This window comes from Hylaeus anthracinus, unplaced genomic scaffold, assembly GCF_026225885.1.
Source record: "Hylaeus anthracinus isolate JK02 unplaced genomic scaffold, UHH_iyHylAnth1.0_haploid 5, whole genome shotgun sequence".
Classification (NCBI taxonomy): Eukaryota; Metazoa; Arthropoda; class Insecta; order Hymenoptera; family Colletidae; genus Hylaeus; species Hylaeus anthracinus.
The window spans coordinates 6,381,135-6,396,236 of record NW_026535322.1 but is presented as its reverse complement, the minus strand read 5'-3'; the positions used below and the strand labels follow the sequence as shown (position 1 = coordinate 6,396,236).

General features: G+C 39.1%; 1 protein-coding gene across 3 annotated transcripts in view; it reads right to left on the bottom strand.

Annotated features, from left to right (window-relative positions):
* Positions 1-5,686, bottom strand: part of LOC128895689 (alpha-2B adrenergic receptor) — a 73,242-nt gene extending 67,556 nt beyond the window's left edge. The window contains exons 1-3 of one of the 3 annotated variants that reach the window (XM_054158511.1): positions 5,279-5,686; positions 4,587-5,072; positions 48-1,517 (exon numbers count right to left, since the gene is read on the bottom strand). In XM_054158511.1, the coding sequence (XP_054014486.1) occupies positions 48-459 (412 nt within the window). In that variant the 5' untranslated portion in view covers positions 460-1,517; positions 4,587-5,072; positions 5,279-5,686. The remainder of the gene's footprint in view (positions 1-47; positions 1,518-4,586; positions 5,073-5,278) is intronic. The other 2 variants (XM_054158512.1, XM_054158513.1) reach the window with 2 other exon arrangements.
* Between the last annotated feature and the right edge of the window lie 9,416 nt (positions 5,687-15,102).

The following is a 15,102-nucleotide window of genomic DNA, read 5'->3' as shown; positions in this document are numbered from 1 at the left end:
ACAAAATGAGATGCATAGAGTAAAGATGAAGTCCATCTAAAGCTCACCTCTGACGAGGGTGAGTATCCCAAGCGGCATCACTAGAATGGCGACCATCAGGTCCGTGACCGCCAAGCTCATCAGGAAGTAATTGGTGACATTCTGCAATCGCCTCTCCCTGACGATCGCCAGGCAGACCAAGATATTCCCAGCTGCGGTTCCCAGTACGAGGACGAGAGCCAGCATCGCCCACCAGTTGTTCAATCCGTTATTCTCGATGTCCAGCTGCGTCCCATTCGCAGTCTTGGCTTCGTAATCACTGTCGTTCAGTATCCCGGACACCGTCAGTCTGGCAACCGCGTCGCAGCCCGCGCTAGTCTCGTTGGCGCCGCCGAGAAACAAAAGTTCCTCGAAACAGGTGTCGACGACGGCCTCGTAAGGATCCGTGCGATCGATCGTCGGCATCGACGAGCCGATCATCGCTCAAAGAGACCGCTGAGCCCGAAATAGCTTGCCCTAGTAGCTAACCCGCCTAATCTTCAGCATCTGGGATCGCGAAGGCTCCTTCCTCGCTGACCGATACCTTTCTTTTTCAGGTCCTGATGGAGAGGACTAATAGCTGAGGACTTCCTGAGGTTCCTTGGTTCTTCTTTGGAATATTTTCTTGGATGGTTGGACCTGGAATTGCCGAAGACTCCTTTCTTCTGGATAAATCCGTTATCCTTCTTCAGGGAGTGAGGAAAGCTTTTTCTTTAGGGTTCTTTCTGTGCTTGGATACTTTGACCTGGGATCGTTCAGGTTACCTTCCTCCTTAAGAAATCTTTCTTTTTGTTTTTCAGATCCTGAAGAAACTTCCTGGGATGCTGGGATGCTTGGTTCTTGGATTGATGAAAACACTTTTTTATTCAAGGAATTCGTCTTTTTTTTTTTTTTAATTTATGGGACGAGCTTCTTCTTTGGCTCTGTTTGAGAATATTTTTTTGATTGCTTGAATCCTTCTTCCTTGGATTCCTTCGAGATATGTGTTCGGATACTTTAATCTAGGATCGTGATAGCACCTTCCTCCCCAACAAATCCGTTTCTTCTTCTTCTTCTTTTTCCTCGATTTCTCAGAGAAACTTCCTTTGGCCTCTTCTTCGGATATCTTCTTGAGCACCGGTTTTTATCACTAACGCGCGCACTGACGAACAACTTTTATGTTTAATTTACTCGCGATTCGAGGCGATTAATTAATTTAATTGATTTAAGTACTCGTCATTGCATTGAACAGACTCTTATCCATCGACCACGGCATTAGTTGTTTAATTCAAAGTCTGCATGGAAGATTTCTGAGTAGGGAAATATTCTTCAATGTATAGAGGACATTCGCCAAACGAGTGATTTCTCTTATCAGTTCTCGACATCCCGAAGAACGCACTGAATTAGAATTTCAGCATTACTCCTGCGTAATATAATTCTATGGTCAATATGGACAGACCAGGGTTCAACTCTGGCTAGCAATGCAAACGTTGAAATCTTGCGGTTACCCCAACTCAAACCTGTTATATTTGCATTGCTTCTTGGTATGTTGATGAAGAGGTTATCTATCATGAATTGATACAGTCAAGTTTTGATAATCATTGTGCAGCTTCAAGATATTTGAAATTACTGAGAGATATTGAAATCTCAACTCGATATCACTTTTCGATATTTGTACGTCATAATAAATCAGTAATTCAACTTCAACCTCGAGACTTTTATTGTTATTAATAGATTCGAATGGAACGAAATTATCAAGCTCAACCGTAATTTGCAAAACATCATTTTGTCCAGGTGTTTTCATCCAATTATCGATAATAATTAGTCACCCAAGAAATGTTGTTCTTTTTAAACATTCTAGACGCCAGAGATTTTTGGAAAACTTTCACAAAGCGATCGAAAGATAACAAAAGAGTAATTTTACGTTGCACTTAATTTTGCGTTGTTGTGGCAGGAAACGAAAGAGTGCGAAAAGCAACAAAGAAAGCAATTAGCCGAAGTACCTCCAAGAATTTTCTTTTCGATTAAGTAACGACCCTTTAAATATTCTTCAGCCGCGTTTAGACTGAATTGAAGGAGCAAGTGAAAAAATACGCTGATCCGTTTTTTCTAATTGGATGAAAACGAGTTGATTAAGAAAAGGGCATCGAAGAATCGAAGAAAGAACTTGCAATTATTATTAAGTCGTACTAAATTTTCATAATAATATCTTTCCACTAAAAATTAAATAATCAACTTTATTTAACTTTCCACTGCCAGCTTGGAATAGCAAGACAAATATAAAATTAAAATAGTTTATTTCTTTATTTGATGGACACGATGAAACAATTTAGGATTGAGAAAATTAAAAAGGGACAACAATAGTGCCAAGTCACCATTGCAATTTATTTCTTTGCTCCATAATTTTGTCCTTATCCTGTTTGATTGCGATGTATCGATTTCGTTCCACGAAACTATCGACACAAATTTACTTCAACCGATCGCACGATTCGAGCATTGGTGAAAGTCCGCGCTTTACTATTTCCAGGTACGATTCGCGATTATAGTTACCCGAGGGCGATAACCACGGCGTGCTAGGTCGAAAATAAAGGTCATCGTCGCAATTTATCTTTAGGCTTGGTAATTTCGTACCATTCTAATTTATTAACATAATAAAAATGTTTTATCTCGAGGGCAAAGCGGAAAAAGAAAGAGCAACAAAGTTACGTTGAAAAATCTAAATTGCTCGTCGTGGAGGTCGATCGTCGTGAACACGTTTGCGAAAAAATAAAGAGTTCTTGTTTGCGACAAAATAAAGAGCTTTTCCAAAGGGGTGTCAACATTTTGTCTTTTAGTTAAAAAAGCACTCCTGTCGGTGTTGTTTAGGGAAAAAGGGAAGTTTTCGTCGCTTCTGCCATGCGTTTCAATTGTTAATCGATGGAAACGCGACTTTTCCATTGACAGACTTTTAACCGCGAAATGACGATTAACTAATTGGAATCGACGTATCGACAGGCGAGCTTCGGTCGCGTGCCTACGCGTGTGTCCGCGGTTTATCGATTAATCGAGGCGAAAGAAACGATGCAATTTTTATTCCCATTTGATCAACGTCCTCGACGTAGGTGAATTAGAACAATCTCACGTTTTAGAATTAAACCTCCTATATGGAGGGTGGTTTCTCTGTTAATTTGTTAAAATTATTTAAGATAAATAAGGAAAGGAAGAGTTACGTGAACATCAAGGACCATATTTTACATGAAATTGTTTATTTGTCGCAGCCAATTTATTAAGTAGGTTTCGTTTGGAGAAAACGACAGGGTTTTATCTTCAAATATTTCGTTATATTTAATAGTAAATAGAAAATGAAAACAAAGAGAATTATATAAAAATTAAGGACCACGTTCGACGCGAAATTATTTATTGCCGCAACAAATTTCTAAAGTAGGTTTTGTTCGGAGAATAACGGACATAGCGAGTACACTCGATTTATTTTCGTCAACAAATATTTGAAGTACACATTTAAAATACGAAGTTAAAAATCAAATATTCCGTTTCACGGTTGTTGCGAAAATTACTTTGTACCGCCGAAAATTTGTTTTCCCATTTCAAAGCATTGTTTCATTCGAGCCGCGCAGCAACCATTATTTCGAATAGAATTCGACTCTTTCGTTTCTCTAAATTTTACGCGAACTACGATCCGTCATTCGCTCGCATGTCGAAAACACGGATGCTCGCCTCCCGCCTAAAGATAATCATTATTCGCTTCCGGGGTGGCGTGTACCGAGGTAGTTCTCCCGTAAGGTCCTGCATTACGGATGGAAATAAACGAATCCAATTTATAATCGCTCGGAACAGGAAACAAAGAGCCACTCGGCTGGATTAATTTATTTGCGTGCAATCTGCGATCTGAATATTCGATGTGGACGACGACGAAAAATGTCGCGACCGCGATTTCTACGACCGCAAATCACGGGGAAAGGGGCGCGATGCAAGTCGCGGGAAAATTACATTGTAACGATCCAGGCGGTACAGAACCAGCCTAAGGATTCTTCATGTTGAGCGTAGGACATTTTTCCTGGTGATACGATCAGAAGCCTCTAATTACATTTTCTAGTAAGTTTTCTTTGGAGTTGGGAGTATTTAGTAATAGCATTTAGTTCGGTATCGGGATTCCTAATGTTTCGAGTTTGGAAATTGTCGAAGGAATGATATTGATTTATATGTTAAGTAATCGAAATGAATTTAGCTGAAATCCCATGGTGCAATGCAAACGTGAAAATAGAGATTAGAGGATAGAGGAGTATTTAGGCTGGTATTAGAATTCTTGTTGTTGAAAGTTTGAAAATTGTCACACAAAACAATGGAATGAAGCGATTTGAATGTGAAATAATTAAAGTGGTCTCGGTTAAAATTCAAAGGAGCAACGCAACGAGAATAGCGGAAGTCCGTAAATTTTGCGTACACAAAAAATACAACAAACTGATTTCAATGTAAAATAATTGAAATGGTATCTGTTGAAATCTCCAAAGAGCAATGCAAATTCGAGAATATACATTCGTCCAGACAATTAATATGTAATAAAAATGTTCAATTTTTCACTTCGGTGCAACCTTGAACTCCTCTTTCTTTTTATTGCACATCTTTTTATTGTACAAATGAGATCTTGACAGAAATTCCACACGCGACTCTTGCGCGTCGAGGATCAACGACATCGAGGATCATCATTTCTTTTTTTTACTCGATCCCTCAAGTGATCTCTACGGGGTGACACTGAAACTTTCATCACAACAGCTCGAGTTTTCACGAGAACTTCACCTGGAACTTTACCGCGGTCGAACAGCACAGGGGATCACGCACATGCAACCGATCGCACCAGACACCTTCGCACCCCATTGCGAAGAAAACTTTCCACTTTCCCTCAACGATCCTCCACTTTCACCCTCTAGCCCCTCCGAGTGACACTCGATCTACTGTGCACAGTGACTTGTGCTAGTGTATCTTCAAGAATACTTCGGACATTAGAGACTTGTTAGCAATATGAAAATACTATTTTGCAAATATTTCAATAAATTAATTAAAATTCCATCCATGGACATCTAGAAAGACCGGATTAACATTTACAATTTGAAAGAAATTTACGTCTATAAAAACCGCTTAACCGTGTCATTAAAATTATCTATATATATACATAACGAAGAATGTTAGTAATCGTTAATAGATTCACCGAAAGGTGGATACAAGAGACATATATACCGTGGGCTCAAGCTCTCTAAATCAACAACAAGAAAAATTCTAACTTTACCCTATGAATACCAAGTAACAGAAGAACAATACTCGCAAAAATAGAGCCGTCATTAGCCACTAATTCGATCATGTCTAGGAACATCAATCTCTCCGAACCTAAACCTTATTTTCTCGTCCCTCCTCCTTCCCTGCTCTCTACTCTCCCAAACGCCGTCGACGGTAAAAGCAACCTTTATTTTTCAAAAATCACAGAATTCGTCTTTCCAAAGTCCGACGTCGATCATTTCTCGCCAGGGTGATTTCAGCGGAGCACGTGTCGCGCGAGCGGCTCGGCACGGGGACGCTTCGTCGCGGCGGCATCCGCTCGTACCCGCGCGGAAAAGTCGTCGACGCTCGCGGGAGTCTCGCGAGCTGGGCGAGTGGAGCCGCGCGCGACGTCCGACGAACTACTGAGGCGACGTTATCGCGGACTACTAGCCCACTGGCCCTCATTCCACGCAGCTCCCCTTCTTTTCGACTAGTAGCATCCCCTCGTGCGACGTCACCCACGAACAGGAACCCCCTCGAGCGTGAGGGATGCACCGGGAGGCGCAAGCGCCCCGAGACCACGGACGGCCCACCGATGCCGACGCGACGTGTCGCGGCAGACCACGGACACCTGTTTGTGCCGGTGCTCCGGGACTCGTCCCGTCCTCTCAAACGTACTTTCCTCCCCCTTTTTTTTTTTTTTTAACGACGATGGCGAGTCCTCTGTAGGTCGTTTCGGGGGCGGAATTTGTTTCCAAGGTGGATGGCAGTGATGCTTTTGAAAATTTTCCAAAGAACGAAACGAGACAAACGTACCGGCAAACTTCAGATTTATTCGAAGTCAAGGGTTTTGCCCATTCCGGGTGGATGGCGCGGGGGTGGTTGGTTCGAAGGGTTACTCCTTCTTTTTTTGTGGATCGGAAAATAGATTCTTTATATTCTTGTTCATTAACCCTTTCGACCCGACTCTTTTGTATTGTATTGATTTCTCTTTTAGATCAACAACTACATTATCCAAAATCACGACAACTCCTGAACGATCACGCCGGGGAAGCTAACAATCGTTCTTTTTATTTCCAACTGGTCATTTATTTACTTTTTAGAGAGTCAATTTCACTTATGCATTATACTTCGAACTTCACTCTTCACCCAAACAAACAATTCATTTATTAGTTGTACTTAATATCTCTCGATATATTTTAATTACGTATATGTTAATTACATTAAATACAATTTCATTTAGAATTTCATTTAGATCGACAACTACATTATCCAAAATTAATATAATAGATGCATGAAATCTGGTAACTTATTACTAGACTGTGGATCTTTATGCGTTCAAAGGAGATTTGAATGTGCCAGAAGCTACGACATGAAAACAATATGCAAGAATATAAATTGAATATTATTTGATAAACTGTTTGAAAAAGTAAAATACAATGTGTATTTGTATCCAGCCTCCTGTCGGGCTGGAACATTAGTATTACAAAGTATTACAAAGTATAGCTTATCTATGTAATATTCTTAAAATGTCATGTACCTAGGATGACACGCGATAACGTCGAAGCCAAGTTCAAGCATTTCGTGCCAACTATACACGAAACTAATACACTCGCATTTATTACGAATGGGACGTCAGGGAGCGCCTTTGATTCAGAAATTCCTCATTCACAATGTCAAAGTTGAATCTGGTGTGTCTCGATTAAAATTACAGGCTTGGTTTTACGACAGATACGCGAAAAGGACATTCTCGAAACGGAACAATTCATCATTAGGTTTGTCGCGTGGAACGGTTTCGACGGAAACCGCCGATAGCACGCGACGAGGACAGCTGAAAGCCTCGTAATTAAGATTAAAAACGTGGCCGGCTTGTCGCTTTGTTAACTTTTCGCACGCAGATCCATCGATCAGGTGTCTGACATCATCTGATGAAGGTGTGACGTACGAATACCACGTGTTATTCCCGTTACTGTCACACGCTACTTTGTCATCGTAATGACTCTTCCTAGAATTTCAGTTCCACTGCTTGAACGACAGACTCACTTTTTACGCTAGAACTACTACGTCACAAGTGAGGCAACAAGTTTATCGACCCATTGTTAACGCGTTGATTCGTAGTACGAATCAACTCGTCGATTACCATGTGCTTACATCGTGTAAATAATATTATTAGATCTTCTAAACGATCTTGTTACATTGAATTTAATTCATTTGGATAGTTGACCCTCTACTCTATGGAATTAAATCTTGAATGGTCATGTGTTTACATCGTGTAAATAATATTATTAGATCTTCTAAACGATCTTGTTACATTGAATTTAATTCATTTGGATAGTTGACCCTCTGCTCTATGAATTAAATCTTGAATGGTCATGTGTAAACAATTTACATTTAATTAAATTAAATTATACAGTTGATTATTCAGCCTTCGTAACCGAAACATCGCCTTAAATTGAGTTGCATGAAATTCTAGGGAGATTCTCTTTGCTCTGTACATGCGTAAACTACTCGCGGAAGCAAACATTGCCATAATATTACAATAGAGGGACACTGCAAACAACATAAACATAAAACTCCCATGATGCAAAACATGGGAAACAGCAATCTACAAAATGTCTCACTGAAAACATTCTTAGAAACTCTGGGGACGATAAGAGAACACCAATTGTAGGTATTCATATTTCTCAAATAGTTGCTTATAGTTACTTATACTTTTCTTATCAAGACGTCACGGTTTTTCAAAGCTTTTCAACGAGCATTTAATCTAATCGTTAACTTCGCGGGTCAAGAAGCTTATTTTACAAGAAATAAACGTTTTATAGGGAAATTCAGCCCCAGGCACCGCAGAAGGTTCTCAAGAGAAATTCACAGGGGAAAAATAGCATTATCATATGAAGCATATACCAAAGCACCGTGTCAACCGTTCTATTCTAAGTTAAGCTTTCATATATAGCCTCCAATTCCAGCGAAGCTACTTCAATTACATTTACACTGTAAATATTGCTTTTACTGTGCGTACCGTTCGTACTTCGTACACATTTCGTCCTGAGAATGCGAAACAGTCGTTTGATATTCAATTAAAATCATCTTTTAATCGTACAACAGTACACTGAACAAACAAACGTCAGCTTTGTTCTTTCGCGACGTACGAAATGAGTATGAGTATCGAATAAAAATAAAATTCATGAAGTAATAATAATAATAATGAAAAATAACAATCATATCAAGGATCAGGGTCCTTAACTTTTCTTCGAATATTCTTAAAATCTGTATCATTTATCCGAACAGTATCTCTCCGTTTAGATTTTTCGAACGAAAGCCTAGGCGATCAATCGACGATAGAAAAATGTTATTGCGCGTCCCGACGTGCTCTGTAAAATTAGAAAAGAGGAATATAGCGTTCAGAACGCGATGCACAACGAAGCTTTGAGCGTTGTTGCTGCACGCGCACCATTGTTCCCAGTTTTCTGAATGTAGCCTGGTTTCGCGCGGGGGCGTACACGTGTATCGCAACGCACACGTCAATGTTGCGTATACTTTGGGAGACTCGGGGAAGCGTTCGTGCACACCTTGCGCATCTCGCAACGCGGAAGTGTATGCACGTTACACTTCTCTAGACAGCCTGTTGATAAATTAATGATATTTCTCTCTCGTAGAGGAACATGACTCGTGTTACATCTCTCGCGTTCGCAGATCGTGTTTCCTTGGAACTATCCAAGGGTGAACGTTTGAATTCCAGACGAGTCATTGAAACTGAATCGCATTCAACGTTTCCTAAAATTGGTAAAATCTGTACTAAAATGCATTGTTTATTTATATCGCACGAGCAATCATTGAAAAGTTATTATTTCGTTGCTCGATTTTAAAATACGCCAGTGTGCTAATTTCACGATGTTAAAATTAAACCAGGTGTGTCTCGATTAAAATTACAGGCTTAATTTGAGGATATCCTTTTCGCGTGTCGAAATTACCGAGAACTTAATGACGATATTTTTCGCGTCGCTGCCGACGCGTTCCCGTGAAATTCGCGGGGGCAAGTTCGCATTTCGAATTAGCTTGGCAAATTATCGGAACGATTTGGTATTAACTGTAATGAATAACGTGATTTTCGCGCGCCTCTGATGGAAACGGATGCGTCGCCAATTTCGGTTCCCGCGGATTCGGTATTCCGGAGCGCGAATAGTAGCGAAACTATGGTGGGAAAATTTAGCGGGCGAACCATCCGGTGGGTACATGATGCGTCGAAGGAAAATATTTAATTTACTAGGGTTGAAACGAGTCAGAAACAAACTGTCGAACGAATCCACGGTAACGCGTTGAGAAATTACCTTCACTTGCGTCGCTTCGAATATGTTCTCGATTGTTTTCGCGATACGTTCAATGTTGGACGAGTGCCATTTTCATCTTCTCATTTAAACCATTCGGGTTTTTTCGATTTTGACGTAATAATAATATATTAAGGATACAAAGAGGCTCCTTTGAGAATTAAAAAAAGAAAAAGTATAATGTCCTTTTCTAATTAATTTTTCTGTTATTATTCATCGACATCAATTGACATTATTATTGATAACACAATATGTAAATACTATTAATTAATATTAATAATAGATATTTAAAGAAACTTTTAAACAGAAAGAATGTTTCTTGCCTTTTAAAATATGTATTATTTTTGTATTTACATTATTATTGGACATCTTACGTGTAAATTCTCAGAGGAACCTGCCTTTTTATATGGTTATCCTCAAATAAATCCCAGTCGATCTCAACGAGGTGTCCGAAATCTCCCAAAAGAGATTGAAACGCAGTTAAATATTACCGAACAGATTTTGAGACTCCTACGCGGTGAACGATAACGAGAAAATGTAAATGGGGTTATTCGCGTTCAAAATGGCTTGTTTGCCGAGAGCTGGATGATAAAATACGATACAGCAGCCCCGAGTACCGGGACATTTCGTTAATGCAGCACCAGCTGTAGAAAGGTAAACAAGGTAGGAAATGAGAAGCGCGATGCAGGAAGTTTCAGAAGCTCGACAAAGAGTATACGCGGGGCGACCTCCTCAGCCTTGAATCGTGCCAGGTTTTATATTCTATGAAACTCTTCATATCCGTTATATTCTTGCGTTATTCCCCAACCATAATGATTCTCCACCCGTTAAAACTTTGACCGCGGGAACGTGAATCGAATGAGAATGGGGGGGGGAAACCCCTGCGGAATTTCCCTCTCCTCAGGCTCTCGAGTCTCTAACGAACACAATTTCATCCTACTTCCCTTTCCTACAATCTCGTGGAGGTACTCGAATATTTTCGTCAACACTATAACGAGATCTGTCTATTTGCAGCCTTTATTTTTCGTTATTTTGTGAGATTAATTTGTTGATTTAGCCTGCATCCCCATTTTTTGTATTTCGTGAAATTAATATACTCAACTTTATTTGTTCAGTCCGCTTTCTCATTTTCATTGTTTTGGATCCCTCACTTTTGACGTTTCATCGGATCAATATACTCATATTTATTGATTTAGTCTACACCCTCGTGTTTATTATTTTAGAAGATCACTGTATTTAAATCTATTACTAATTTCCTCCGCACCCTTTAATTTTATAAAATTAACATGTTCAAATTCGTCAATTCAGTCCGCACCCTCGTTTCACTTACTTAATAGGTTTACACTATTCAGATCGTTCGAACCACCCCGCGTCGCCGTTTTTATTATTTTATAGGATTACTCCATTTAAATCAATTATACGACTCTTTACAGCTTCTTTTACCAGTTACCGTCCGCGAATCAAGGCAATTTGAATACTAATTGTGTTCCCTCAGCTCCCTACTTTCTTTCAATTACTTTGCTATATAGCGTACGGTAATTTCCCATTAAGGCGACTCAATAGGAAAGAGGCAGCGAGCAACAAGTTTCCCAGCGACTTTTTGGCACATGACACTTGCCCGTTGCCTTTGAGTTTCTCCGCCTCGTCGGTGACTGTATTTCTTCATTAAGACGATCTAATTTGGATAAAAGCACTCGCGCCCGTGTCTGCAGAACAAACAGGCCCCGCGTAAAAGTGGGAATCAGCCGAGTGTATTCGAGAACATAATCACGCTAATGCGAATCTCGATTGAGGTGAAATCGCACGAATTAAACGACAACTCGCGAACGATCATGCCGGAGAAGCTAACAATCGTTCATTTTATTTCTAGCTGGCCATTTATTTTAGAGAGTCAATTTTACTTATGCGTTATACTTCGAACTTCTTCCCGAACCCAAACAAACAATTTATTTATTAGTTACACTTAACATCTCCCGATATATTTTAATTACGTCACATTGAATACAATTTCCCTTCAAAACAAAATGAATTATTTCCATGTAACCAAAAATGTATCCAAAAATTTCTTGCACACTTCGAATGTACCAATTTCGAAAGAATTCCCATACTCCGACACAATTTCCTCGCGCGATTTCTTCCATCGGCAATAAAATTCTGAGCATCGATAAGGGGACCTCTTTAAAACGTCTCCTCGCAGTTCTATCTCTGGATCTCGATCTTTCTTCGCAGCGTTTCGTCTCTTCGAGATTCCGCGTCATCCGAAATCCACATCTTCCCGCAAGTAAAAAAAATATCTTCGAAGTCCGATTGCGCGTTCTAACGTCGACAAATACCGGTTCCGTTATCGCGGAACGAACGAAGATTCATCGATGCGGGTTCGTGGATCGCCGTGGAAAACGACCTCGACCCCGAGATGTCCTCGCGCGATCCATGGCGACGACGGATCAGCTAACGTTCGTAAGTAAGTTTAACGCTTTCTCACGGGGTGACGGAATAACGTGGAACACGGTACCTCCATTACCGATCCTGGCGTGGCTTCCAATTGCCGACGACTCGGGATCGTGGATCGCAGTCTCCGACAGGATCCACCTCGATCGTCTGAATTTTAATTATCATTATTTATAGTGTGGTCCTAATGGACCGTTTACACTTTTCTTGTAACATTATTCGAGCGATAGTCCTGTCGGACTATCAGCATTTTTCTTGGTCCGGTCTTGCTTGTACAATTCACAAGTCTTACACATACAATGTTTACAATTTACCAATTCTACACATTAATTACATAGCTGTATATAACATAAGAAAAATAGAGAAAATAAAGAATCTCATCAAAATAACATAAAAGCGAATCGTCTTTCGTTTTACTCGTATTTCTAGATTCGCTGCTTTTGTAAATTGATGTGTCGCTCTATATATCTTTGGTTTATCCGGAATTATCAACTTATATACACCCTCTCCTACCTTTTCTATTTCCTCTTCTATCTTCTATCTTGTCCAGGACGTTTCATCCTGGCTCTTAAATACGGGAAATGCCGGGAAACTATGATTGGAAAACAGTCGTTCGAGATTCGGGAACGCTGGGCAAACATCTGAGCCTAAGTATGAACGCTTGGGAAAGTAGAATATTAGCGAATGTTTTCCGGAGATTTCCCGGCGGGGATGTTTATCGTCGATTGACGAAATCCTGTCCTCGCGTGGGAAGAATATCGGAGTGGTGTTTTTGTGACAGATAATCAATGGTCCGGGCACGTGGGATTTTAGTCAGCCGAAACATCGCGATTCAGCTGGCAGAAAATCAAATAACCGCGTTAATTAATCGTCGAATCAAAAGGGTTGATCGATACCGCTGACGTTTACGTGATCAGCATTATGGGCGATATTTAAATTAACATTAAATTAGTAAATATAGCCGTGGTCACGGTGACTATATTAAAATTAAATAACATTGGTTGGTAGCTAATAATATCCCTCAAATACGTTACGATATATATAACATTACCAGATGAACAAATTAATTTTTATATAGAAATCAAATTTAATGGAGAACGTTCAACTGCTACAGAATTTGTTACTTCGTGAATAAAAATTACCGAGACCCGTTTATATATCATTGTTTTCCTTAAATATTTTTATTTTAATAAATACGCAATCGATCAGTTTATTCGCAAATGTTACTGTTATCGTACTGTTATTATTAATGACGCGAGAATGACGTGTAACCACTATTGCCAGCGTAACGTGTTGTGGTTAATATTACCCAGGGCTCCGTAGCACATAATCGTTGCAAGGTAATTCAATTATCCATTGTTCCTTAATTTCATAGAGCGTGCTTCGCCAAAGAAAGCCTTTTGCTTCCAAGACAGATGGTGTTTCACGGTATAACGAAACCTTCCCCAAGTTGGACGTTCGAACGTCTCGACCCTCGTCACGTGGGTGACCGTTTCACCCCTTATTAGGTCACAGTACAACCAGACCAGCTAAAAGAGTGATAATTCTGTCACGCCATACTCTATTTATTCTTAGCATCGAGAAATCTTGACAACAATTGATAAGAGTTACGCTGACATTAAAAACAAAATCATTCAATAACAGATGCAATATCATACAACAACAGACTATCGATTACAGTTTATACGTAATAGTGGGTAATGTGATTTGATTTTTATTTTTGATTTCAATAATAAATTATTAATTTTGGTCTGTCTTCGTAATACTATTAATAATAAAAAAATAATAGTTTTATTCTACGAATAAATTATTTGTAATTTTATAACTACGTGGAGTATAGAAAATTATACATAATTTGTTTGTACAGTAGAAGACCGTTTCTTATTAATATTGTTACTTTTATTAGATTAATAATACAAATTATAGTCATAAAACTAATAGGGTTCATTTCCTATAATTGCAGCCAAGCTATTTATCGATTGATTTATCTTCATCGCTAACATTGCGATTAAGATTCGTATTCTATGAAATGAATAGTAAACTAAAATTCTATATTTCAATCATTTTATTATTGATGAATGATTAAACTTGTAAATATCATTGGGTCTATTTCATATATTTTTACACAAGCTGGACATTCATAAATTTAACATTATTGGACAGGAAGTCCGAAATAAATATCGTCCCACATTTATCGACGTCGATTTTGTCGATTGCTATTCACCAGCTTCGTTCAACCGATACTTTGATTTTCACCCGAGAAACCACTCAAACTTTCGTCCGCAAACAAAACTCTACAAAACCCATTTCCGGTCGCGTTGTCTACGATACCGCGATGTTCGGTAAAGGGCGAAAAAGTATCGGAACCGTGTAAATGAAAATTGTTTGTAACTCGATTAGCGGGCGGAATAATTGAGCACGGATGTGGCTATAATTGGTCGAATTCTCGACGGAATACCACCGTGATTGAACTTATCGCAGCCGAGGAATGTATTTTTCTTCTCTTCTGCGATCAATCAGAGATCGGCGAAATTTTAATCGAATTATAGAAGAAGAATAAAAATCCAACTCATAACATAAATCCAACGTATTCGTGACAATAATTTCCGTGAACAGTCACCTTTTTTAACAATTGAATGTAATTGATCATAAAGTGATAAGTTTTTTTTAGATAAGTAGAAATACTGGAAATTGTGGCGCCATCTTTCGACGTAACGCCCAAGCTTGTCGTGAAATATGGCGCTACGTTTTTCCATATTTTTATTTATTTGAAAAACTAGGCGATGAACAATTGTTAGACGAATTATAGTAGATAGAACGTAAAATTACATTTGTATGCAGAGAAAAGTAGAGAATTCGTATTTTGAATATTTTCGTGGTAATGGCGCCATTTATCATAGTAAGGTAGAAACTATTCGAGAAACTTTGGCGGTTCGCCGAGAGATGGCGCCATGCTTTTTTAATATGAAAAAAGAAAAAGTAAACAAATGTTAATATAAATGAAAAATACGTTTTGTGTTCGCCGCTAGATGGCGATACCATTTTTTAATACATATTGCACTTATTATTAACATACCATTTT